This window comes from Nyctereutes procyonoides, unplaced genomic scaffold, assembly GCF_905146905.1.
Source record: "Nyctereutes procyonoides isolate TBG_1078 unplaced genomic scaffold, NYPRO_anot_genome, whole genome shotgun sequence".
In the NCBI taxonomy this organism is placed as follows: domain Eukaryota; kingdom Metazoa; phylum Chordata; class Mammalia; order Carnivora; family Canidae; genus Nyctereutes; species Nyctereutes procyonoides.
In genome coordinates this window covers 15585731-15611533 of record NW_026575051.1, presented here as the reverse complement: position 1 = coordinate 15611533, position 25803 = coordinate 15585731, and the positions used below count along the sequence as shown (strand labels likewise).

Sequence of the window (25803 nt, the reverse complement as noted above, 5' to 3'; positions counted from 1 at the left end):
CCAAAATCAACAAATTAGGTCAACACCTTGACATATAATACTGAAATGTGCGAATCTCAGAAACAAAAAGAAAATCCTGAAAGCAGCATGAGACAAGAGGTCTGCACCTAGAAGCATAAAACATTAGACTGGAGGCAGACCGATCCACAGATACCTGGCAGGCCAGAGGACTGGCATGATATACTCAGGGTGCTAAATGAGGAAAATACGCAGTCAAGAATATTTTATCCAGCTAGGATCTTGTTGAAAATAGGAGAGATAAAAATTTTCCAGTACAAATAGAAACTAAAAGAATTTGTGATCATCGAACCAGCCCTAAAGAAATATGAAAAGAGATCCTTTAAATGAAGAGAGAGCACAGGGGATCCCTGGGTGGCGCAGCGGTTTGGCGCTTGCCTTTGGCCCAGGGCGCGATCCTGGAGACCCGGGATCGAGTCCCACGTCGGGCTCCCGGTGCATGGAGCCTGCTTCTCCCTCTGCCTGTGTCTCTGCCTCTCTCTCTCTCACTGTGTGACTATCATAAATAAATTTAAAAAAAAAATTAAAAAAAAAAAAAAGAGAGCACAAAAGTAACAGATACCAGAAAGGAAAAGAGACAATATACAGAAACAGTGACCTGACAGGTAATACAACGGCACTATATCCATATATTTCAGTAACTGTTGTGAATATAAATGGGCTAAATGCCCCAATAAAAAGACACAGGGTATCATATTGAATAAAAAAAAAAAAGCAAGACCCATCAAAATGCTATTTGCAAGAGACTTATTTTAGACCCAAAGACACCTCCAGATTTAAAGTGAGGATGTGGAAAGCCATTTATCATGCTAATGGTATCAAAACAATGCTGGGGTGGCAATCCTTATTCTCAGTGAAATTATATTTTAAACAAAAAACTATAATAACAGATGAGGGAGGACATTCTATAGTATTTAAAGGGTCTAGCCAATGAGAAGATTAATGATTATAAATATTTATGCCCCTGACATGGGAGCAGCCAAGTATATAAGCCAATTAATAACAAAATCTTAAAAAGCACACAACAAAAATAATACAATAATAGTAGGGTACTTTAACACCTCACTCACTGCAATGGACAGATTATCTAAGCAGAAGGTCAACAAGGAAACAAGGGCTTTGAATGACACACTGGACAGATGGACTTCACACACCTATTCAAAGCATCCCATCCTAAAGCAACAGAATACACATTCTTCTCCAGTGTACATGGAACATTCTCCAGAATAGATCGCATACTAGGTCACAAATCAGGTCTCAACCAGCAACAAAAGACTAGGATCACTACTTGCATATCTTCAGACCACAATGCTTTGAAACAGGAATTCAATCACGGGAGGAAATTTGGAAGAAAACTCAAACACATGGAGGCTAAAGAGCAACTTCCAAAAAAAATGAACGGGTCAACGTGGAAATTAAGGAAGAATTTTTAAAATTCATGGAAACAAGTGAAAATGAAAGCACAACTGTCCAAAACCTTTGGGATGCAGCAAAGGCAGTCCAAAGAGGGAAATACACAGCAATACATGCATTTTTCAAGAAACAAGAAAGGTCTCAAATACACAACCTAACCTTATACCTAAAAGAGCTGGAGAAAAAACAGCAAATAAAGCCTAAGTTCAGCTGGAGGAGAGATTTAGTAAAGATTACAGCAGAAATCAATAAAATAGAAACCAAAAGAACGGAACAGATCAACAAAACTGGGAGCTGCTTCTTAGAAAGAATTAATAAGATTGATAAACCCCTGGCCAGACTTCTCAAAAAAGTGAGAGAAAGGACCCAAATAAAATCATCAATCAGAGAGGAAAGACCACAACCAACAGCAAAGAAATACAAACAATTATAAGAACATACTATGAGCAACTACATGCCAACAAATTAGGCAATCTGGAAAAAAATGGATGCATTCCTAGAGACGTATAAACAACCAAAACTGAAACAGGAAGAAACAGAAAATCTGAACAGACCCATAAATAGCAAGGAAATTGAAGCAGTCATCAAAAATCTCCCAACAAACAAGAGTCCAGGGCCGGATGGTTTCCCAGAGGATTGTACCAAACATTTAAAGAATACCTATTCCTCTGAAGCAGTTTCGAAAAACAGAAATGGGAAACAAAATTTCCAAACTATTCCTATGAGGCCAGCGTTACCTTGATCCCAAAACTAGACAAAGACCCCACCAAAAAGAAGAATTACAGACCAATATCCCTGATGAACATGGATGCCAAAATTCTCACCAAGATACTAGCCAATAGGATCCAACAGTGCATTCAAAGAATTATTCACCACAACCAAGTGGGATTTATTCTTGGGCTCAAGGGTGGTTCAAAATCTGCCAATCAATCAATGTGATACTCCACATTAGTAAAAGAAAGGACAAGAACCACATGATCCTCTCCTAGACACAGAAAAAGCATTCCACAAAGTACAGCATCCTTTCTTGATTAAAACTCTTCGCAGAGTAGGGATGGAGGGAACATACCTCAATATCATAAGAGCCATATACAAAAAGCAAATTATCGTTCCCAATGGGGAAAAACTCAGAGCTTTTCCCCTAAGGTCAGGAACATGGCACGGATGTCCATTATCACCACTGTTGCTCAACACACTACTAGAAGTTCTAGCCTCAGCAATCAGACAACAAAAAGAAATAAAAGGCATCTGAATTGGTAAAGAGGCTGTCAAACTCTTAATCTTTGCAGATGACATGATACTCCATGTGGAAAACCCAAAGACTCTACCCCAAAACTGCTAGAACTCATACAGGAAGTCAGCAAAGTGTCAGGATATAAAATCGATGCACAGAGATGAGTTGCATTTCTATACACTAACAATGAGATAGAAGAAAGAGATTAAGGAGTTGGTCCCATTTACAATTGCACCAAAAACCCCTAAGATACCCAGCAATAAACCTAACCAAAGAGGCAAAGCATCGGTACTCAGAAAGCTGTATGACACGCGTGAACGAAACCGGGGAAGACACAAAGAAATGGAAAAAACACTATCCATGCTCATGGATTCGAAGAACAAAATATTGTTAAAATGTCTATGCTACCTAGAGCAATCTATACATTCAATGCAATCCCTAGCAAAATACCATCAACTTTTTTCACAGAGTTAGAACAAAGAAGCCTAAGATTTGTATGGAACCAGAAAAGACCCCCCAAAAAGCCAAAGCAATGTTGAAAACGAAAATCAAAGCTAGTGGCATCACAATTCCAGACTTCAAGCTCTATTACAAAACCATAATCATCAAGACAGTATGGTACTGAACAAAAATGGGGCACAGAGATCATGGAACAGAATAAAGAACCCATAATGGACCCTCAACTCCATGGTCGATTCATCTTTGACAAAGCAGGAAAGAATATCCAATGGAATAACAACCGTCTCTTCAACAAATGGCGTTGGGAAAATTGCACAGCCACGTGCAGAAGAACGAAACTGGACCATTTCCTTACACCGTACACAAAAATAGACTCACAATGGATCAAAGACCTAAATGGGAGACAGGAATCCACCAAAATACTAGAGGAGAACACAGGCAGCAACCTCTTCAACCTCGGCTGCAGCAACTTCTTGCTAGACACCTCTCCAAAGGCAAGGGAAACAAAGGCAAAATGAACTGTTGGGACCTCATCAAGATAAAAAGCTTTTGCAGAGCAAAGGAAATAGTAGACAAAACCAAAAAGCAACCAGCAGGATGGGAGAAGATATTTGCAAACAACATTTCAGATAAAAGGCTCATATCCAAAAATCTAGAAAGAACTTGTCAAACTCAACACCCAAAGAACAAATAATCCAATCAAGAAATGGGCAGAACATAAACAGACATTTCTCCAAGGAAAGCATACAAAGTGCCAATGGAGACATGAGAAAAATGCTCCATATCACCCAGCATCAGGAAAATACAAATCAAAACCACAAAGAGATACCACTTCACACCAGTCAGAATGGCTAAAATAAACAAGTCAGGAAATGACAAATGTTGGTGAGATTGCAGAGAAAGGCAACCCTCTTACACTCCTGGTGGGAATGCAAGCTGGTGCACCCACTCTGGAAAACAGTATGCGGGATCATCAAAAAAGTTGAAAAGTTGAAGATGACCCAGCAATTGCACTACTGGATATTTACCCCAAGGATACAAATGTAGTGATCTGAGGGGGCACCTGCACCCCAATGTTTATACCAGCAATGTCCACAACAGCCAAACTATGGAAAGACCCAGATGCCCACTGACAAATGAATGGATAAAGAGAATGTGGGTTTTTAAATATATATATTATGTGTGTTTATATATATACACACACACACACAATCGACTACTACTCAGCCATCAAAATAATGAAATCTTGCCATTTGCAACAACATGGATGGAACTAGAGGGTATTATACTAATAAGCAAACTAAGTCAATCAAAGAAAGACAATTATCATTTAATCTCACTCATGTGTAATGTAAGAAACAAAACAAAGGATCGGGGATGAGAGGAAAAAACAGAACAAGACAAAATCAGAGAAGGATATAAATCATAAGAGATTCTTAATCATAGGAACAAACTGAGGGCTGCTGGAGGGGAGGGAGGCAGGAGGATGGGGTAACTGGGTGGTCAATATTAAAGAGGGCACGTGATGTAATGAGCACTGGGTATATATTATATAAGACTGATGAATCACTGACCTCTACCACTGAAATTAATAATAAATTATATGTTAATTGAATTTAAATAAAATTCTTTTAAAAATTTAAAAATGCATCACCATCTAGATTTCTCTCATAGAAAGACAGAATAAATATTTTCCTTATTCCTCCCACTAAGTACAGTTAAAAACTCTAGATATTACTTCCATATTAAAAATAAACATAAAAATGTTCTGAAAAGCCAAGAAAAGAAGATAAACCAGCCAAGAGAGTCCAGGTTCCTTAGAACCTGGTTAGTGAGTTCACCAGGTTTTCTTTTTGCCTCTTATATTCTAGACTGAGTACTGGAGAAACCAGCTATTGTTATTGCCCACTAGAGGAGAGTAAAAAAGCTCCAAGAAAAGCCTGCTTTCTCTAGAAAGACCAAATAAAGGGTAACCTAGCAAGACAGAAAACTCTTAGCTGATAACCACTCTGCCGTAGTCAAATAACACAGAAAGAAAACAAAACAAAAAAACTGTAGACCCCTCCCCACCCTTGTCAGCCAAAGCCAAGTAGAGAGTGCCTAGACTCCACCCTCAGAAGGCTGTTATCAATCCCCCAGCTCACCACCACTACCCCATTTTTCCAGCCATGGTGGTGTCAGAGAAGGTTAGGTAGAAAGCCAAAACTGTCCTCCCTACCGGGCAGGAACAAAACCACTTCTGTCAGTGGAGGAAACCAGGCAGTACTATTGAGGCACACCTGTCCTTCCATCAAGGGGGATTCAATGGAGGCTTAGTCAGAGTCAACTCCTATCCTACTCAGCAGTAACAAGTGTCAACAGAGACAGAGTGGGGAACTGGACTTAGAGGTAACTCATTTTTCTTTTTTCAGCACAGGTTCTCTCTTTAGTAAAATAAAGTTTAAATGTTAAATGTGTATCAAAGGTCCTCGACCAATATTATATTTTTACTGCTGATACCTCCACCAAGACACAAACACAAATCCTCAGCTTTTAATAACAAGTCTTGAAAAATGTCTGCTTTCTCTTTCTCAGTAACTAAAACAACTTTCTAAAGGCATTTTAGTTGAACCCCCTTATCTTCTTAGAACTACCTTTTCCAGGGACACCTGGGTGGCTCAGTGGTTGAGCATCTTCCTTTGGCTCAGGGTGTGATCCCGGGTCCCGAGGTCCAGTCCCGTATCAGGCTTGGAGCCTGCTTCTCTCTCTGCCTGTGTCTCTGCCTCTCTAACTCTGTGTCTCTCATGAATAAATAAAATCTTAAAAAAAAAAAATTACATAAAGAAAAAGACCTACCAAAATTAGTTTAACTCTAAAGAGCTAGATCTTACACAAATGCTAACACATTAAAAGCTTTTTTATTGTCTAGCCTCTTACACACAGTTGGCCCACTTTTAAACAGACTTGATTTGTTCCACCACAACCACCAAGAAAACTACAGATTTGGTTTAGAGTAACTGGCTAATCAAGCTAACTGCCTGTCCCATATTTTTCTCATTTTAGTTACTTTCCTCTTTATTTTTGTCCTTCCTTAAAAACTACTAGTTTTTTTTTTTACAGAGAAATTTAGAAAATTCTAACTTATTTACCTATTACTAATATTTGATTTAATAATACCTAGGGGAAAAAATAAACATATTTGTTGACTAACAATTCAGGTGATTTTCTTCTCTGACTTCCCCTTTATGAAATGGGCAGTTCCTGAGCAAAAAACAAAAGCCCAAACAGGACAAAATAATAAATCCGTATGTATCTATATGCAAAGTATAGACACACTCAAAATCTAAGTCCTACCAAAATCCCAAACAAGTGGAATTCCGTACATTTACATAGGAAGAAATGCATGTTCCAGAGTAAAACATCTTTAAGGAAGAACACACAGTAAGCATGTGTGTGGATATGGGGGATGAGAGGGTAAGAAGTCAAAGAGAGGTCTATACATCCTGACTCCAAAGGCCATATTCCTTTCCTAATGCCATGCTATCTTCTTGACATAGCTCCAGTAGAGTAGCTGGCAACCACAACTATCACATTACGCCTACTTTCCCCTCATTTCAAGATTCTTCTCAAAAGCAGTGCATTCCTTATCTCCTCTGCACCCTTGTGGGTTTTTCCAGCCAAACAACCTCTGAGATACTAATGTAGAACACTCAAATTAAAGTACTAAATGCCATATTCCTCCTTCTACTACTCACTTTTTTTCTTTCAAAGCACTCCTAACAAAATTATCATCTTCATTCATTCATTTGTTCACGTTTGTCTGTTTTCCCCGTTTTATTTGAAAATAAACTCATAAAGAGAAGGGACCTTCCTATCTTATCCACCATTGTGTCCGTAGCATATATAAAAAATCCTACACAAAGAAAGAACCTCAGTAAATATTTGAACAAATAAATGGCAAACAAAAGAATAAAACAATGGGGAGGCAGGATATGGGAGGATATGCCATAGTATTGCCACTGATCTTACTGAAACATAGCTCAATAGAGTGCCTCGGAAATCTTTTTTTTTTTTAAGATTTATTTATTAATTTATTTCGGAGAGACAGACAGAGGAGAGTGCACACAAACACACACATTTGGGGGGGGGAGCAGATAGAAAGGGAAAGAATCTCAAGCAGACTATTCAATGAACAAGGAGCCCAAAGTGGGGCTATACCTCACAACCCTGAAATATGACTTAAGCCGAAACCAAGAGTCAGCTGATTAACCAATGGAACCAGCCAGACACCGTAGAAGTCTAATTTATCAGGGATACTGAAGAGTCCCATTATCTAAAAAGAACTGAAATCCCTGCTATAACTGCTGCAGGAAGAAACATGTGGTTGATGAAAACTACAGGCTTCAAAAACAACTTACTGAGAAGTATCCCTTACTTGGTGCTAATGTTGCTGTTAATCTTACTTGCCAGAAAGTAAGTTCTTATTTTACTTATATTTTTTTTTAAGATTTTATTTATTTATTCATTAGAGAGACAGAGAGCAAGGCCGAGACACAGGCAGAGGGAGAAACAGGCTCCATGCAAGGAGCCCAATGTGGGACTTGGATCACGCCCCGAGCCAAAGGCATACGCCCAACCGCTGAGCCAGGTGTCCCCTTATTTTACTTATATTTAACATAACTCACTAGCTGGACTACATAAAATTCTATATAAAAGCATGTATTCCTTGTATTACGCCATCCCTGGGATTTTAATGCTGTTACTACAATGTAAGCTATCCTATTCTCACAGATACATAGTTAAACCCTGTTTTTCAGTACCATTTCCAGGGATGGAGGCAGAAGAACATGAATGAAACTGATTCCATTCTATATAGTTACCTACAGATAATTTTGAATAAGCATTGCAAGTTCTGCTTCTTTTCCAAATATCTTATTTGTATTTTCTTTAAGATTTTATTTATTCATGAGAGACAAACAGAGACATAGGCAGAGGGAGAAACAGGCTCCCTGAGGGGAGCGTGATGCGAACTCGATCCCAGATCCCGAGTCAAAGGCAGACACTCAACCACTGAGCCATCCAGGCACCCCTTTATTTGTATGTTTTCTGCATGTTTCCATTCCATCTTTAGTCTTTGAAATGTCCTCACGTCAAATCTCAAGTTTAGTTTTGGAAAAAAGCTTGTTTCCATAAAATTGCATCTTGAGGAAGCAGTTTGAATTTTCTTCTTCAAGGGTTAATTCTAAAAGGTTATCAAAAGAATTTAATTTTGGAATTCTAACATCTTTCAACTATGATGATGCTACTGGAGAATTTCAATGGCTAAGACTCCTATCATTTTGTCTCTAGATTCTTAAAAGCAGAGGATGTTACAAAATGATCACATTTCTCTAATAACCAGCACATAATATATAAAATACATTTCTCACCTAAAAATTGGCTGACATTTGCCTATCACAGAGCTAGTTATCAACTACCAAGTCTGTGGTCTACCAACTATTACCAGAATGATTTTGGGCATAACATATCCCGTCTAACTTTCAAAAATGTCAGAATAAAGTGAGACAATATATGGGAATTAGCAAAGTTTTAACAAATAAAAGGTATTATGTCTATTAACTATTCCTAAAAAGAATAATAAATAAATAACTATCCCTTTACTTCCACCATTCTTATCTCATTATACTTTATAGCCTCAACTGTCTCCTCTTTAATAAAACCTTTCCTTCTCACTAAGATTAATCCATTAAAGCATTCTATCTTCCCTCTGTCTCTAAAAGCCCTGCTACTTACTTAATATCTTTTAAATAGTCTTAATACCTTTAAATGATACTCAAAATGCTTAGTCCACTGGCTTTAATCTATACTTTCGTCCTTAAGCCCCATTATACACACCATTATAGAAAAACTTCTGTTCAATCAAAGCAGTCCATTATTTTTACCACAAAACATTTTGTACCTTTGCCAGACATACAGTATACCAATTATTCATCTAACTTCGTATCTTTAAAGACAAACTTAAAAAAAAAAAAAAGACTAACTCAACTGTTACTTTCAACATCTTTTCTGAAAAATTATTTTTTCCAAGTCCCTTCAGCACCCATCGTCTTTACCACACATTTGACATCCAGCCAATAAAGCATTGCAAGTTATCCTTCTGTTTTCATGCTGCTATCTCCCCCCAAAAAATAAGCGGTGGGAAACTCTCTCACCACACCCCAAAATACTTCATAGTCAATTATTAAGCAACTGTTTAATAAAGGAATGTTTGTTTCATCTCAATTACAAAGACCCAAAAAGTGCCAAGTATCAAGTCACAACACTGATGCTGAATCTCAAAGTTTACTCTAACAAATAAATCAGACACTTGATTCTCTCTACTGTAGTCCAAATCACTGAAGTTGAGAATGTGGAAAGATCTGATAAACTAGCAAGTTTCTTCCCAACTTTGGCTCAATTCTTACACATTACAGACCCATGAGGAAAGAGTAGACTATTCAATATTTTTTTACATGGAAAAAAATGTAATTACTGCCTAAATATAGCTGTACAAAAAATAAAGGATGGAAGACTTACGCTGAAAACTCAAAAGTTTAAAATGAATAAAAACATAGAAGAGTATCTTTAAGTCCTCCCTGCTCTGAAGTTATACTTAGACAAGCCAGAAAAAGCACTGAAGGACAAGAAAAGACACATAAGCAGAAGACAAAGGAATATAAAGTTCACAATATCACAATAAGAAGTACTACAATGAGAGTGAGCAAGAACTCAATGGAAAAGTGGAGAGAAAGATCTGAAAAAGCTAGACACAGGAAAAGAAATTTAAATGGCCAATAAATGTGAAAAGATGCCTAACTTCCCTATATCACAAAAACGAAACACTGAAATGTGTGGATATTACCGTAGATCTATTAGATAAGAAAGAAAGAAAGAAGAAAAGAAAGTCTGATGGTATCAAATGTTTATAAGAACACGGAAAAAAGATACTTTTATCTACTGGTAGGAATTTAAATTGGTATAACTATCTAGTGAGAAATTAGATGATGTCTACTACAGCTGAATATGTGCATACCCTAGGATATAGAAAACTCTCGCTACATATATATAACCTACAAAAGGATATTCATTGCAGCATTGTTTTCAATACCTAAAAAATGGAAAATAGTTCTATTTTACCCCATAAAATGTGGTAAAGACTCACAATGGAATACTATAAGACTGTTAAAAAGGAATCTCTACTATAAAACTACATGTACATCCCTAAACACCTGACCTTCTGGGGGAAGAAAAATTACACACACTAAAATACTACTGATTATGTGAAAACCAAATCAAACACAAAATACCAGTGATTATGCAAAAAAAAGTAGGATTTGGGGCATACCAATTTAGACCTAAGGGCACGCAACTTTGGAACCTGAGTACTAAAAATGAAAATAAAAGTAAGTAACAATAACTGAAACCTTAGAGAATAGGTAATAAATGGGTAATAAGACTACCAAGCAGATGACAGATTCCTCCATAGCTATTAAAAATGTAAATAAATCAATAAGTAAGGTAGAAAGGCTGGTTTATGGATGCTAAGATAGTGCTCAACTTTGAGGAAAATACTAGATACAGATGGTCACCTTAACCAAAAAAAAAAAAAAAAAAAAAAAGGTTTCACTTAAGGGTGCCTGGATGGCTCAGTTGGTTAGGCATCTGTCTCTTGGTTTTGGCTCAGGGTCCTGAGATCAAGCCCCACGGCAGGCTCCATGCTCAGTCTGGAGTCTGCTTGTCCTTGCTCCTCCTTTCTCTCTCTCTCTCTATAATAAATAAGATCTTAAGAAAAAAAAAAAAAGTTCCACTTAAAAGCTAAAAGAACTCCTGTTTACACAAGCAGCCGAGAGTCTATCCCATTCTTACCACAATTATAATTCTATATTCTTTATCCCAGCTCCCTTTATCTAGAAAACAAACTAACACAACTTTCCCACTATCCTGACATCATCCCTCTATTTACCACTTTTTTAAAAGATTTATTCATTTTTTGAGAGGGAGAGTATGCCCACAACCATGTGTGCATGTGGGGGAGGAGCAGAGGTAAAAATCTTCAAGCAGACTCCCTAATGAGCACAGAGTCCCACCTGGGACTCCATCCTACAACCCATGAGATCATGTCCTGAGCTGAAACCAAGACTCAGTCACTCAACCAACTGAACCTCCCACATGCCCTTATTTTCCAATCATTTATGAGCTAACTACACATAAAAATATGTTGTAACAAAAGTGACTATGTTATATATCACATTGAAACCACATTAAGTTTTTAAAAGTTACAACCTAACACAGTAATTATGCCAACGTCTAAATCACACAAAAACTATGTTTATGCACAAGTAAATATCTATAAAATTATGTATTATAGAAGGATACATATAATTTCAGAATATGGAAGTTGGGAGAAGAGAGAAATGATAAGGAGGTAACAAACTCAATTTATCTGTAATGTTCTACTATGAAAAGTTAACACTCTAAAGCAAAAATGCCCAAATGATAACATTCTACATATAAATTCATGGATCCTTGTTCTATATTCTTTTAAACTATTTTTCAAATCATGTAACGAAGAAATAACAATGCAAAGGGACAATGTAATGAACAGTTTGTCACAAAACAAATTTAGTGTCCATAAAGGGTTTTTTTTTTCAATAGGCTGCAAAAATTATTTGACCTTTCTATCCATCTTCCAGCCCAACTGAAGTATTAATGCTCTTCACTACAGCTATCTGAAATAACAAAGATGTGAGTTTTTTAGAGAAAGTCTAGTTAGTTCTACCATCTGCTCCACAGTCTAACATTTACAAATTAACACATATACCTTAATGTAACAGTATATTAAGCATAAAAGGCTTATTTTCAAGGAAACAGTGAATTATAAATTCGAACCTTCCCTTAATTTTCACATACACACCTGAAGTGATAAAGCCAACTTATTATCTATTGCTACTGATTATCTGTGGTTAATTTTCTCAATAAAAATTCTACTCTAGAGGGCAGCACCAATGGCCCAGCGGTTCGGTGCCGCCTTCAGCCGGGGGTGTGATCCTGGAGACCCGGGATCAAGTCCCATGTCAGGCTCCCTGCGTGAAGCCTGCTTCTCCCTCTGCCTGTGTCTCTGCCTCTCCCTGTGTGTCTCTCATGAATAAATAAATAAATAAAACTTTAAAAAGAAAAAATTTTACTCGAGTAATTTTAGGTTTACAGAAGAGTTAAAAGGTGGAAGAAAAAAAGAGTTACAAAGGTGTTACACAGCATTCTCATATCCCCATCACTGTTTCCTCTAATGTTCTATTTTTCATAACCATATTACACTTCAAAACTAAGATATTAACACTACTATATTACTGCTAACTAAAACTACTGACTTTATAAAGATTTCATCGGTTTTTACACTAATATATCTATCTTTTTGTTCCAGAATCGAATCCAGGATACCATGATGCATTTGGTCATCATGTCTCTCCTTAGGCTCCTCTAGTCAACAACAGTTTCCCAGTCTTTCCTTGGTTTTCATAACCTTGAAATTTTTGTAAATTAAAGAGTGCTACCCAAATGCAAACTATTATTTATTTTTTTAAAAAGATAGACAGGTAGATACATACGTACACATATAAACACACAGGTACACACATATACACCATGCTATTATCCATCAGGACACCAAGCAAACGTAGAATAAAAAATTTAACTTCAACATTTTAGTTTTTAAAATACAAGTATTTCTGGGATGCCTGGGTGGCTTAGCAGTTGAGCGTCTGCCTTCAGCTCAGGGTGTGATCCCAGTCCTAAGGTCCGAGTCCCACATCAGGCTCCCTGCATGGAGCCTGCTTCTCCCTCTGCCTGTGTGTCTCTGCCTGTCTCTGTGTATCTCTCATGAGTAAAATAATAAAATAAAATTTTTAAAAAAAGAATACAAGTATTTCTTAAAGATCAAATCCTATGAAGCAACAGTTAGAAATTTAAGTGAAGGAGAGTACTTACCTTAACAAAATTATCAGGAAACATTCCTCTTCTCCCATTTAGCTCTCCTTCTAGCCATCCTTCCTCCTGTAGTTTTTTCACATTCCTGATTATTTCACCAACCCGAATAGTTAATTCATCATCATGTACAGCATCGTAGTCATACTCCACAATATAGTCAACTAAAAAAAAGAAAAAGAAATGTCTAAAACTTAATTCACAAAATACAATAACCATATTAATAAGCTTAAAACTAAGGAACCTATTTAACAATAATAATATTACAAAGACATTATCAAGGCTTCGATGATTTTAAATATTTGGCTACATTTGCAAACCTCTTGATTGCCTTAATACAAAGCACAGTATAAATTTTAAGCAGAAGCCTCAATGCACTATATAATTCATGTCATAAGTTGTTCCTATGGCCAGATGTATTTATTGTTTATGATAGACAATCTCTATAGTGGTCCCTATGATCTCCATCTCTTGAGATTCATGACCTTGTGCAATAACCTCTCCTTGACAGCAGACATGACTTCCAAACAACAGAATATGACAAAGATGATAGACTGTATATGATTACACAAGATTAAAATGTCCATCTTGCTAGGAAACTCTCATACTTGCTAGCTTTGAAGATGCACGCTGCTTCGCTATGAGCTGGCTTATCAAGAAACTGATGAAGGTCTCTGGCTGACAGCCAGCAAAAAACTGAGGGCACCAATCCAACAGCCCACAGAGAACTAAATGATGCCAACAACCATGTAAGCTTGGAAGCAGATCCTGCCCCAGTTAAGAACCTTGACTGCAGGCTTACAGAGTACCCAGCTATTCACACACAGACTTAATGAATCACAAAACCTATGAGATAATAAAATGTGTGTTGTTTTAAGCTGCTAAGTTTATGGCAATATTGTTACTACACAACAGAAAATGAATACACTCTGAAGTAAACATTTTAATAAGGATCCATTTTACTGCCTTTAAGTACAGAATTTTAGATTATAGGACATCATATCTGCATACTATTAATACTTTATAGGGTTTAGTACAAGAAAAGCAATAACAGATTTCCTACTCAAGACAGCAGACTAGCCATACCTCCATTCATCTTTTCTTCCTCCTCTAAGACTGATTTTTTAAAAAGAACACACACACACACACACACACACACACACACAGAGCTACAAGAAAAAAGAAAAGGGAAAAGGATTATAGGCAGACATTGTTGGTTGCCAAACCAACAGCCATTCCTACACTGACTCCCACCCTCCTTCCTTTCTCATTGAACCTTGATTTTGTTTTTTTTTTTTTTTTTTGAGTCTTTGTACTTTTACAAATGAGGCTTCCCTCGGTCCCAGAGGGTTAAATCCTTACTAGTCCAGGCCAGGATTTTGTAAATACTAATGTACAATCAAGTCATCTTGTTGCATCTTGCTTAAATGTGGACTCTAAAAAAGCCCTGGATATCTAATGCTGCTGGTCAAAGAGGCAAATGTCTAAAGAGACTCTATTTACTAAAGATAATTTATTTATAGTAATTTCACATACATAAACACATGTGCTTGCACACATACATGCAAAGACTGGTTTTCAAATACACATGTGATAGATGGATTCTAACCAATAAGATATGAGCAGGGGTTTGGGGAAAGTTTTACCCAACCTTAAAAACAATACACAAGGAAAAAATGTCCTCCTGCAGACTTTGGATGTTCCTCAGTGAGAATGTAATGCCCAAAGCTGCTATAACTACTTAAGACAAAAAAGAGAGACAGAGACAGAGACAGAGAGAGAGAGAGAGAGAGAGAGAGAAATTGATTGCCTCAATCCCTTCTTTTTTTTTATTTTTTTTTTTATTTATGATAGTCACACACACACACACACACACACACACACACACACAGAGGCAGAGACATAGGCAGAGGGAGAAGCAGGCTCCAGGCAGAGGGAGAAGCAGGCTCCATGCACCGGGAGCCCGACGTGGGACTCGATCCCGGGTCTCCAGGACCGCACCCTGGGCCAAAGGCAGGCACCAAACCGCTGCGCCACCCAGGGATCCCCTCAATCCCTTCTTAAGACAAGAAAAAGATTAGGAAGAAAAAGAAGATGAAAATGACCTAGATGTTCCCTAGATTCATCAAACTGATAAAATTAACCCTGAGCTACATTACCTTTAGTTTCTTGTTACAAAAGTAGTTTTCTCTCAACTTTTAGATTTATGTATTTATTTTAGAGAGAGTCTAGAAAAAGCAAGGGTCAGAGGGAGAGGGAGAGAGAATGTGAAGCTGACTCCACGCTGAGCACAGAGCCCAATTCAGGGCTTGTGAGATCACAACGTGAGCTAAAACCAACAGTCAGACACTTAACCAACTGTGCCACCCAGGGGCCCCAGTTTTTCCTTAACTTTTAAGTAAATTTTAGATAGGATGTCTATTTGTAGCTGAAAACATCCCAATTGGAGAAGAAAACCAAAGAAATTTTTCAAGTTCATGAAAATGAATCTATAATTAATAAAGCCAGGAATAGAAAGCCCAGAGAATTTCAAGAAACTGTAACTGAGATATCAAATTACTCTGCAGAATCCTATAAAAGCTAGAAATTCAGAAAAGGAGGCCTTTTGAGAAATGCAAAACTTAAAATAGGGGAATTATCTCTACTTGGAAGAGCTAACACTACCAAGCACAATAGCTCTAAGACAATAAGGTTAAGTAGGCAGGCATTTTTCTCTGAAGGCCAAAAACTAAAAAGTTAATCCTCACCCTCCACGCCCCCCTCCCCACCACAGAGTTGGAGGAAACTAGTATAGCTCCTACGGATGAGTGATGGTTTCTTAGAGAAATGACTACTGATTTCCAGAACTCAGAGGTCCCCACAGCAATAAGCAGCTCCCCTTCTGATAACTGTAAAATAAAATGCTAACTCCTACCTACCTAGTATCCCCAAGCTTATTATTTTTATTTATTCATTAATATGAACTGACTATAGTTAATCATGAAAACCCATAATAAAATAATTACTCCTGGATGAAACATACACCCACTTCCCCCCTTCAACCCTTCACAACAATTTAGTCCTAAAGCCATTAGGTGTAGAAGAGCACAGTGGGGAAAAGGGGGGAAGGAGGGGGGGAGTGGGAAGAGTCTGCTGTGAGAAGTCAGAGAGCAAGAAGAGTAAAACACGTATCCAAAACTGGGGTGGGGGTAGAGGGAGAAGTCAAGCTATTAGAACCACAGTACAATAAGGAGAGCATTCACAAATGGGGGTTTCCCTGGTACAGCATATCACCACTCTAAGGCAAGGTGATGAGGACACCTACGTAGAGGCAACCTGACACGGTGTATTAGAACCCAAGCACAGTGGAGAGGACACCCAAGCTGAGGGGTAGCTTGTAAGGAATATCAAAAGCCAAATGGTGTTGGAAGTAGGTGGCAGATTTCCACTCAGAGATTCAATACTGTGATACTTAATGAGAAGTACCACCAGGAACTTATGGGTTTGAATACATATGCACACACATAAAACACAAATACACACCCCAGCTTTGTCCACTGAAAGGGCCTGAAAACAGTCCAATGGCAATGAGCAAATCTAATGCTGAGATCTTAAAAACACCGTTTTCTACTAAAAAGAACTAGGAATCCTTGGAAAGACAGGCAATTCCACCATTAAGGCAGGAAAAAGTACAAGATAAGCTTGGGATGCAGCACTGTGACACAAAGCAAAGAAGTTAAAAAAAGATAAGGTTAATGCCAAAGGACAGAAAGAAGTGGTATCAAAAGGGCTCCTACTACTGGCCAAATCAGGGCAATTTGAGCATCAAAATAAACAATGATGGTAACAATATATCTCATTGAATAAAGTTAAGAAACCATGAGCCCATGCATTTATAAACAAATGTTAATTTTTTAATTCTATGGTTGGATTGTGATTAAGTATAAAATCATGGTTTGTAGGAAATACACACTAAAATAGTCAGGAAAAAGGCATCAGTTACGAAAAATATCTTTGTACTATACTTATTTCTACAACTTGCCATTTCAAAACAAAAATTTTAAACATGTAAAAATTTGTATCCTCAAGAGATACAACCAAGTTCATAAAATCAGAATGCTAGTAAAAAAATCAGAAAATTAAAAAAAAAATTAGAAATTTGTATCTTTCAGGGGTACCTGAGTGGCTCAGTCGGCTGATATGCCTTCAGTTCAGGTTGTGATCCCAGAGCAGGGAGCCTGCCTCTCCCTCTGCTTCCCTCTCTGTCTTTCATGAATAAATAAATAAAATCTTTAAAAAAAGAAAAAAAGAAAAAAAAATTTGTGTCTTCCAACATGTCTCATTAACTTTTTTTTTTTCTTATGGAGAGGTGGAGACAAATCCAAGAAAGTTTTCCAGAAAAGATAAAGCAAAAAAAAAAAAGACAGATGATTAATCCAGACAATTCAACATCCAATTAACAGTTCCAGGAAAAAAAGAAAATAAAGAACTGACAATGAAATAATACACGAAAATACTCCAAAGCTAAAAGAAACAAATCTTCAAAGAGATCTGCGAATTTCTAGTACAATAACAAAAAAGTACTCACATCTAGATGAAATTTCATAACAAAAATAAATATATCCTAGATAACTCTCTGAAAAGAAAGACAGTTCAACTACAAAAGAATGAGAGTCATCATCAGAAGACTTCTCATGCAGGATACCATATTCTACGGGAAAAATAAAAAGACAAGGCCACTTAAGTATTAAAGGAAAATGAACTCCACACTCAGCCAAATCAGCAGGCAAGTATAGGGTGTAACATTTTTATACCGGCAAGGAAAAGGAAATTAACTTCTACATATGACCTTACATGTTATCCAGTGAAATAAAAAATATTTAACAAAGAGAGGAAGACATGAAATCCAAGAAACAGTAAAGCCAATCTCGGACAGTAAGATGGCAACTGTGCAATAGATCTAAGAACAGTCTAGACTAAGCAGGAGACCAAAAGTTCTAGTAGGTATTTGGGGGCAAGGAGGAATGAGGAATAGACTGCATATTAATTAACTTTAAATTTTAAAAGCTGATCATGCATGTGGTAATCACTAAAATAATAAGTATAAAATGCCAAACAAAAAATATCGGACTTGCACTTTCAGCTCCAATGTGTGAAAAAATTTGCAAGTTGTCGCTCCCATCGCTACAACAAGAAAAAAGCTAAACAAACTGAAAGTCAATGACTTTTCCTGGACTCATCAGAGAATTGAGGACACAAGGCAAACTGCCAGCTCAAGATATGGAGGAGACAGACATATTCAGGAAGTCAAAATCAAGAACTATTAGATCACCTCAAATACAAACAATGGAACTATAAACTGATAAGAACATTATTATTAATTTCCCAGGGTTGTCATAACAATCACAAACCAGGTGACTTAAAACTTAAAACTTTATTCTTTCACATTTATAGCTCTGGAGGCCAGAGTACAGAATCAAAGTATCAGCAGGGTTGGCTCTTTCTAAGACGTTGAGAAAGAACTGCTTCACACTCTGCTTTGGCTTCTGGAGGCTGCCAGAAATCTCTGGCATTCCTTAGCTTGCATAATTCCAATCTCTGCCTCCACGTGCACATGACCTTGCCCTTTTGTGTGTCTCAAATCTCTCTCCCCTTACTCTTTTTTTTTTTTTTTTATGATAGGCACACAGTGAGAGAGAGAGAGAGAGAGAGGAGAGAGACATAGGCAGAGGGAGAAGCAGGCTCTATGCACCGGGAGCCCAATGTGGGATTCGATCCCAGGTCTCCAGGATCGCGCCCTGGGCCAAAGGCAGGCGCCAAACCGCTGCGCCACCCAGGGATCCCTCCCCTTACTCTTGATAAGAATACCACTCGCTGGATTTGTGGTCAGTCCTAAAACCAGGGCAATATTATCTTAAGATCCTTAGTTACAGCTGCAAAGACTTCATTTCCAAATAACATCACATTCATCTGTACCAAGGCTTAGAACTTGGACAGACCATTTTGGGGCCAGAAAAGTTAATCCACTGTTAACACCTAAATGGTAATTTTGATGAACTACTACAGGCTGAACATGGAATAGCATCACAGTAGGAAACTTCTGGCAACTCTTAGGGGAGTCACCCATTTTCATGGGTTTTTACCTCCAGGAACCCCACCAGATTCTCTGAGTTTATGAACCCATAAAAATCTCCTGTGCTTTTGACAAGGAGGAAAGTAAACTAAGTCACTGTAAAGTAATCAGAAACCAGTCCCACAACACAAACCCACTAAAAGTTTGAGATTTAATTATAACATTATAGGATGCTCCTCTCCCCTACACTTTTCCATCATGTAAACAGGGCTCCAGTATATTAAGAGCTAACTATTGCTGAAAGAGTTATTGCATGGTACAGATTCCATCTGAAGAGAAGTTCTTAGGAAACCCCAAAGACAGCCAGGAAGACAAAAAAGGACACTAAAAAAATGTGAAGCCTCTGGCACCTACACCTAGAACAAACATTAAACAAAATACAACTCTTGGACAGACTAATATAAAACCTCACACTCAAGATCTGCTTATCTCAGCCCTATTCCCTAATACATAATGTCCAACTTTCAACAAAAAACTACATCATGCTCTTAAAAAGGCAAGAAAAAACACAAAAGCAAAGCAAGCATCAGAGCCAGACTGAAACATAATACATATTTTGGAATCAGACAAAGAATTTAAAATAACTTTGATTATTAATACATTAAGGATAATAATGGGGGGAATAAAAGACAACACACAAGAACAGATAAGCAGACAGAAACTCTAGAATCATAAGGAAATGAAAGAAATCAAGAATATTAACAAAAATAAAGGAAGCCAAGATGGCAGATCACTGCCCCAGAAAATGAGGAGTAGGTGCTAAAAGGGAAAAGTGGGCACCTCGGTAAAGGTAGTGTGTCTCAGAGGGGATCCATAATAGCAGAACCTCAGAAGGAGGTGCCAGGCAAGGTGGGATGCTGGCCAGCTGGCTGGGGTCCTAAACTGAAGGGACAAGTGGCATGCTCAGCATCCACAACTTGCCTCAGTTTTCTCAACTTCAGGCTCCCTTCCACTGTGCCTCTATGCCCAGAATCAACACCTTTCAACCTACTTCTATCCCAACCCATGGACTCCATGTAGGACAGGGATCAGAAACTTCTAGCACTGACACAGGGCCCTGAAGGGTTAACAGGCAGCCAGTAGGGACCCAGTGCCTAGGAGGAGGGAACTGTGGAAGGGACTGGGCAAAGAAGGACAAGCTCTCTGTACCTCTCCCCATCTCCTCCCTCTGCCATTGCCCATTCAGTGCTAGCAGCCCTCCTTAAGCACCAAGGCAAATAACAACTAAGGTCAAAAAAAAAAAAAAAAACAGGATTATAAAATACTACCATGGAAAATTATATACCAACAACTTGGTCAACTTAGAAGATATGAATAAATTCCTAGAAACAAACAATCTTTCAAAACTGAATCAGGGAGAAACAGAAAATCTGAACAAATGACCAATCATGAAATTCAACAAAGGCCAGGACCTTCACAATTGAATTCTACAAACATTTAAAAAGTTAATACCTATTCTTCTCAAACTATTCCAAAAAATAGAAGAAGGAAAGCTTCCAAACTTCATTCTACATGGCCAGCATTACTCTAATACCAGAACCAATAACACTACAAAAAAAGCAAACTACAGACCAATTATCTCTGATGAACATAGATGGAGATACCCTCAACAAAATATTAGCAAACTGCATTCAACAATAAAAGAACCATTCCTAATCAAACAAGATTTATTCTAGAGATGGAAGGATGGTTCAGTTATCCACAAATCAATCAACAGGATATATCACATTAACAAAATAAAGAATAGGGCAGCCCTGGTGGCACAGCGGTTTAGCACCGCCTGCAGCCCAGGGCATGATCCTGGGGACCCTGGATTGAGTCCCACGTCATGCTCCCTGCATGGAGCCTGCTTCTCCCTCTGCCTATGTCTCTGCTTCTCTCTCTCTCTCTCTCTCTCTCTCTCTCTCTCTCTGCATCTCTATGAATAAATAAAATCTTAAAAAAAGTAAAATAAAATAAAGAATAAAACCCATATAACCCATATGGGTTGCAGAAAAAGCATTTGATAAAATTCAACATCAGTTTATGATTTAAAAAAAAAACTCTCAACAAAGTGGATTTAGAGGGAACACACTTCAACATGATAAAGGCTAGATATACTGAACCCATAGCTAATGTCATACTCAATGGTGAAAAATTGCAAGATTTTAAGATTAGTAAAGAAAGAAAAAAAAAGAAAAGGAAAGGAAAGAAACAAAGAGAGATCAGGAACAAGATAAGGATGCCTACTCTTGCCATTTTTATTCAAAACAGTACTAGAAATCTTAGCCATAGCAATCAGACAAGAAAAAGTAATAAAAGGTATCCAAACTGGTAAGAAGTAGAACTATCACTGTTTCCAAATGACATAACCCTACATTTAGAAAAACCTAAAGACTCCTACAGAAAATGTTACAGAATAAATGAATTCAGTAATGTTGCAGGATACAAGATGAATATCCAGAAATGTGTTACATTTCTATACACTAATAAAATAGCAGAAAGAGAAATTAAGAAAATAATCCCATTTATAATTGCACCAAAAGGAATAAAATAGCTACGAATAAAATTAACCAAGTAAAAAATCTACACTGCGATAATTATAAAACACCAAAGGAAAAAATGTGAAGACAACACAAATGGAAAGTTATACTACACTCATAGTGTAAAATAATACTATTAAATGTCCCTACTAGGGATGCCTGGGGTGGCGGGCACAACAGTTTGTCTCAGGATATGATTCCACATCCAGGGATAGACTCCTGCATCAGGTTCCCTGCGAGGAGCCTGCTTCTCCCTCTACCTATGTCTCTGTCTCTCTTTCTCCATGTCTCTCATGAATAAATAAATAAAATCTTTAAAAATAAATAAATAAATGTCCCTACTACTTTAAGCAACCTACAAATCCAATGCAATCCCTATCAAAATACCAAAAGGTTTTTCCACAGAACTAGAACAAATAATCCCAGCACTTGTAGGAAATCACAAAAGACCTTGAATAGCCAAAACAATCTTGAGAAAAGAATAAGCAAAGCTGGAGGTATCACAATCCCAGATTTTAAAATACACCACAAAGTCATAATAATAAAAACATTTTGTATGCTATTCACACAAAAACACTCAGAACAATGAAACAGGATTGAAAGCCTAGAAATAAGCCACACTTACATGATGAATCAATCTCAACAAAGAAAGAATGTACGATGTAGAAAAGACAGTCTCTTCAATAAATGGTGTTGGGAAAACTGAACTGCGAAATAAAACTGGACCACTCTCTTACACCAGATAGAAAAGGAACTCAAAATGAATTAAACATTAAATAAGAGACCTCAAGCCATAATGTTCCTTTAAGGAAAAAAAAAAAAAAAGGCAGTAGTCTCTTTGACATTAGCTTTCACAACATATTCATGGATATGTCTCCTCATTTAAGGGAAAGAAAAACAAACTATTTGAACTACACCAAAATAAAAAGCTTTAGCACAGCAAAGCAAATAACAAAATGAAAATGCAACCTTCTAGATGAAAAAAGATATTTACACATGATTTATCCAATAAAAGATAAATAGCCAAAATATATAAACAACTCATATAGCCCAACACCAAGAAATCAAATAATCCATTTTTTTAAAAAAACAAATCATATAAATGGCCAACAGACACATGAAAAGGTGCTCAAAATCACAAATCATCAGGGAAACGTAAATCAAAACCACAAGGTATTAAAAGAAAAAAACACCCCACAATATGTTATAGCCTCCCACTAGTCACAACAGCTAGTATCAAAAAGATAAGAAATAACAAATGTTAGTGAAGATGGGGGAAAAAGGAAAATCCTCATGCACTTCTGGTAGGATTGTAAATGGGTTCAACAGCTGTAAAACAAAAACAAAAACAAAAAACAAAAAACCAGTATGGAAGTTCCTCAAAAAATTAAAAATAAAAATAGCATATAACCTAGTAATTCCACTATCAGATATTTACTCAAAGAAAACAAAAACACTAATTCAAAAAGACATATGCACCCCGTGCTCATTGCAGCATTATTACAATAGCCAAGATACGGAAGCAACCTGTGTCCACTGATAGATGAATGGATAAAGATGATGTGGTATGTGTATATATAATGGAGCATTACTCCACCATGAAAAAAGAATGAGGTCTTTGCCATTTGTGACAACATGGATGGATCCGGTATTATGCTAAGTGAAATAAATCAGAAGACAAATATCATAGGATTTCATTTATATGTGGAATCTTTTAAAAACAAACAAAACAACAGATAGGTGTAAATACAAAGAACAAACTCGCGATTGCCAGGGGGAAGAGGGATTGGAGGAATTGGGGGGCAGAAGTGGGCAAAACAGATGAAGGGAATAAGAAGTACAAACTTCCAGTTATAAAATAAATATGTCACAGGGATTAAAAGTATAGCATAGAGAATATAATTAGTAGTAATATAGTAACATTGGGACAAATGGTAACTATACTCACCATGGTGAGAACTGCCTAATGTACAGATTTGTCAAATCACTATGTCATGCACCTGAAATTAATGTAACATTGCATATCAACTATTATTAAATAACTTAAGTGAAGACAAATGAAAATATGAAGGTAGAACAAAATGTTTTTTCTTACTCTTAATTAAGCTAAAAAATAACCGTTTAAAGTAATAAGAATGACAATTTACTGGGTGATTATAGCACATCCACAGGCTAATAAATAACAGCAATGTCTTAAAGGACAAAGAAGAATTGAGAAAACTCTATGGTACTTGCATTTCACATGAAGCAGTGCAGTGCTATTTAAAGGTGAACTCAGATTATAAATGTGTACTGCAAACTTTCAAGCAAATATCAAAAATGTTTTTAAGTATAATTAATATGCTTGGAAGAAGACATTAAATCTGAAATCATAAAATGTATAACTAGAGGAAATAGGAAGTAAAAACAGAAGAGAAAAATGGTGAAAAAATTCAATGAAACCAAAATTGGTCATCTGAAAAGATCAATAAAATTGATAAATCTCTAGAAAGAATGATTAAGAAAAAATAAAGAGAAGACCCAAATTACCAATATCGAGAATAAAAGAGACTATCACTAAAGATTTTACATTCATTAAAAAAAATAGTAAGAAAAAATACAAACAAGATACACATGTAGAAAACATCAAAGTTTTGGTACTTAAGTAGTTTTAGATAAACTGAATATTTTTAAAACTGAGTTTGTAGTTGGAAACCCTCCAAAAAAAAAAAAAAAAATCTCCAGACCCAAATGATTTTCCTGGCAAATTCTACAAAATATTTAATATTTAAGAAATCTCCTAACTGTACCTATTAGAACGGCTAAGATAAAAATACTGAAAAGGATGCAAAACTCTTAGAACTCTAATGTGTTGCTAGTAGCAAATACAAAAAACAAACACTCAAAGAGTCTGGCAGTTTTGTATAAAGTTAAAATACACATTACCATATAATTCACCAATCCCATTCCTAGCTACATATACTCTGGAGAAGTAAAACTTACGTTCACATAAAAACCTCTACACAAATGTTTAAAGAAGCTCTATTCATGAGTGCCACAACCTAAGGAAAAAACCAAACGCCCTTCAATGGACAAATGGATAAAAAAAAAAACTATGGTACATTCATGCAATGAAATACCACTCAGCAACAAAAAGAATGAACTAGTGATAAACATAGTAACTTGAATGAATCTTAAGAGCATTATGTTAAGTAAAACAGGCCAAATTCAAAAGTTTACATATTATATAATCCCATTTATATGACATTTAAAAAAAAATAAATCTATGAAGATGAAGAACGGATACTTGGTTACCACTGGGGCAGGGGGCTGACTAAAAAGGGATGACACGAGGAAATTTTTAAAGATAACAAAATTGTCCTATATCTTGATTATGTGCTGGTTACAAATACCTATGCATGTGTTAAAATATAACTGTAAACTCCCAAAAAAGTCCATTTTCTTTTAGGTCAATTTGACAATAAAAGAATAAGAATAAGCCAACTGTGTACAAACTGTCTTTTGTAATGCTATGAAGAGCAAAAAATTCTAGTAATTCTGACATCAGATAATAGAAATGTCATAGGAAGATGTTCATGGTAAATGAAAGCTGTCATAAAATGGCATGTACTGTACATCTTATTTTTTTCCCAAAAAGGAAAAATGGACTTTCTCTCTCTCAAATAAATACACAAAATCTTTTAGAAAACAGAGAAAAACAGAACAAAATGACACATGCTCACAATATATCAAGAGAAAAAAGGTTTCAATTACATGATTTCCCTTTTGTATAAAACACACACACCAAAAAAAAAGTTTGCAAATATATATACCACAATGATAGGTAAGTATCTCTGGGTAGATTTTCCCCTTCATTCTCATCATTTGCAATTTTAAAATTTTTTCTATTAAAACTATAAATCATGTAGTTGGAACAGCAAAAAAAAAAAAAAAAACACACAAAAATCTTAAGCAACCTACATGTCAAGCAGCTGGTGACTAGTTAAATACAGTAAAACCATACAAGGGAATAAGATTCAATTAGAAATTATACAGTTTAGGAAAAA

General features: G+C 36.5%; 1 protein-coding gene across 2 annotated transcripts in view; it reads right to left on the bottom strand.

Annotated features, from left to right (window-relative positions):
* CD2AP (CD2 associated protein) overlaps positions 1 to 25803 on the bottom strand; it is a 141071-nt gene that overhangs the window by 95099 nt on the left and 20169 nt on the right. For both annotated transcript variants that reach the window (XM_055330370.1, XM_055330371.1), the window contains exon 2: positions 13127 to 13287. In XM_055330370.1, the coding sequence (XP_055186345.1) occupies positions 13127 to 13287 (161 nt within the window). The remainder of the gene's footprint in view (positions 1 to 13126; positions 13288 to 25803) is intronic.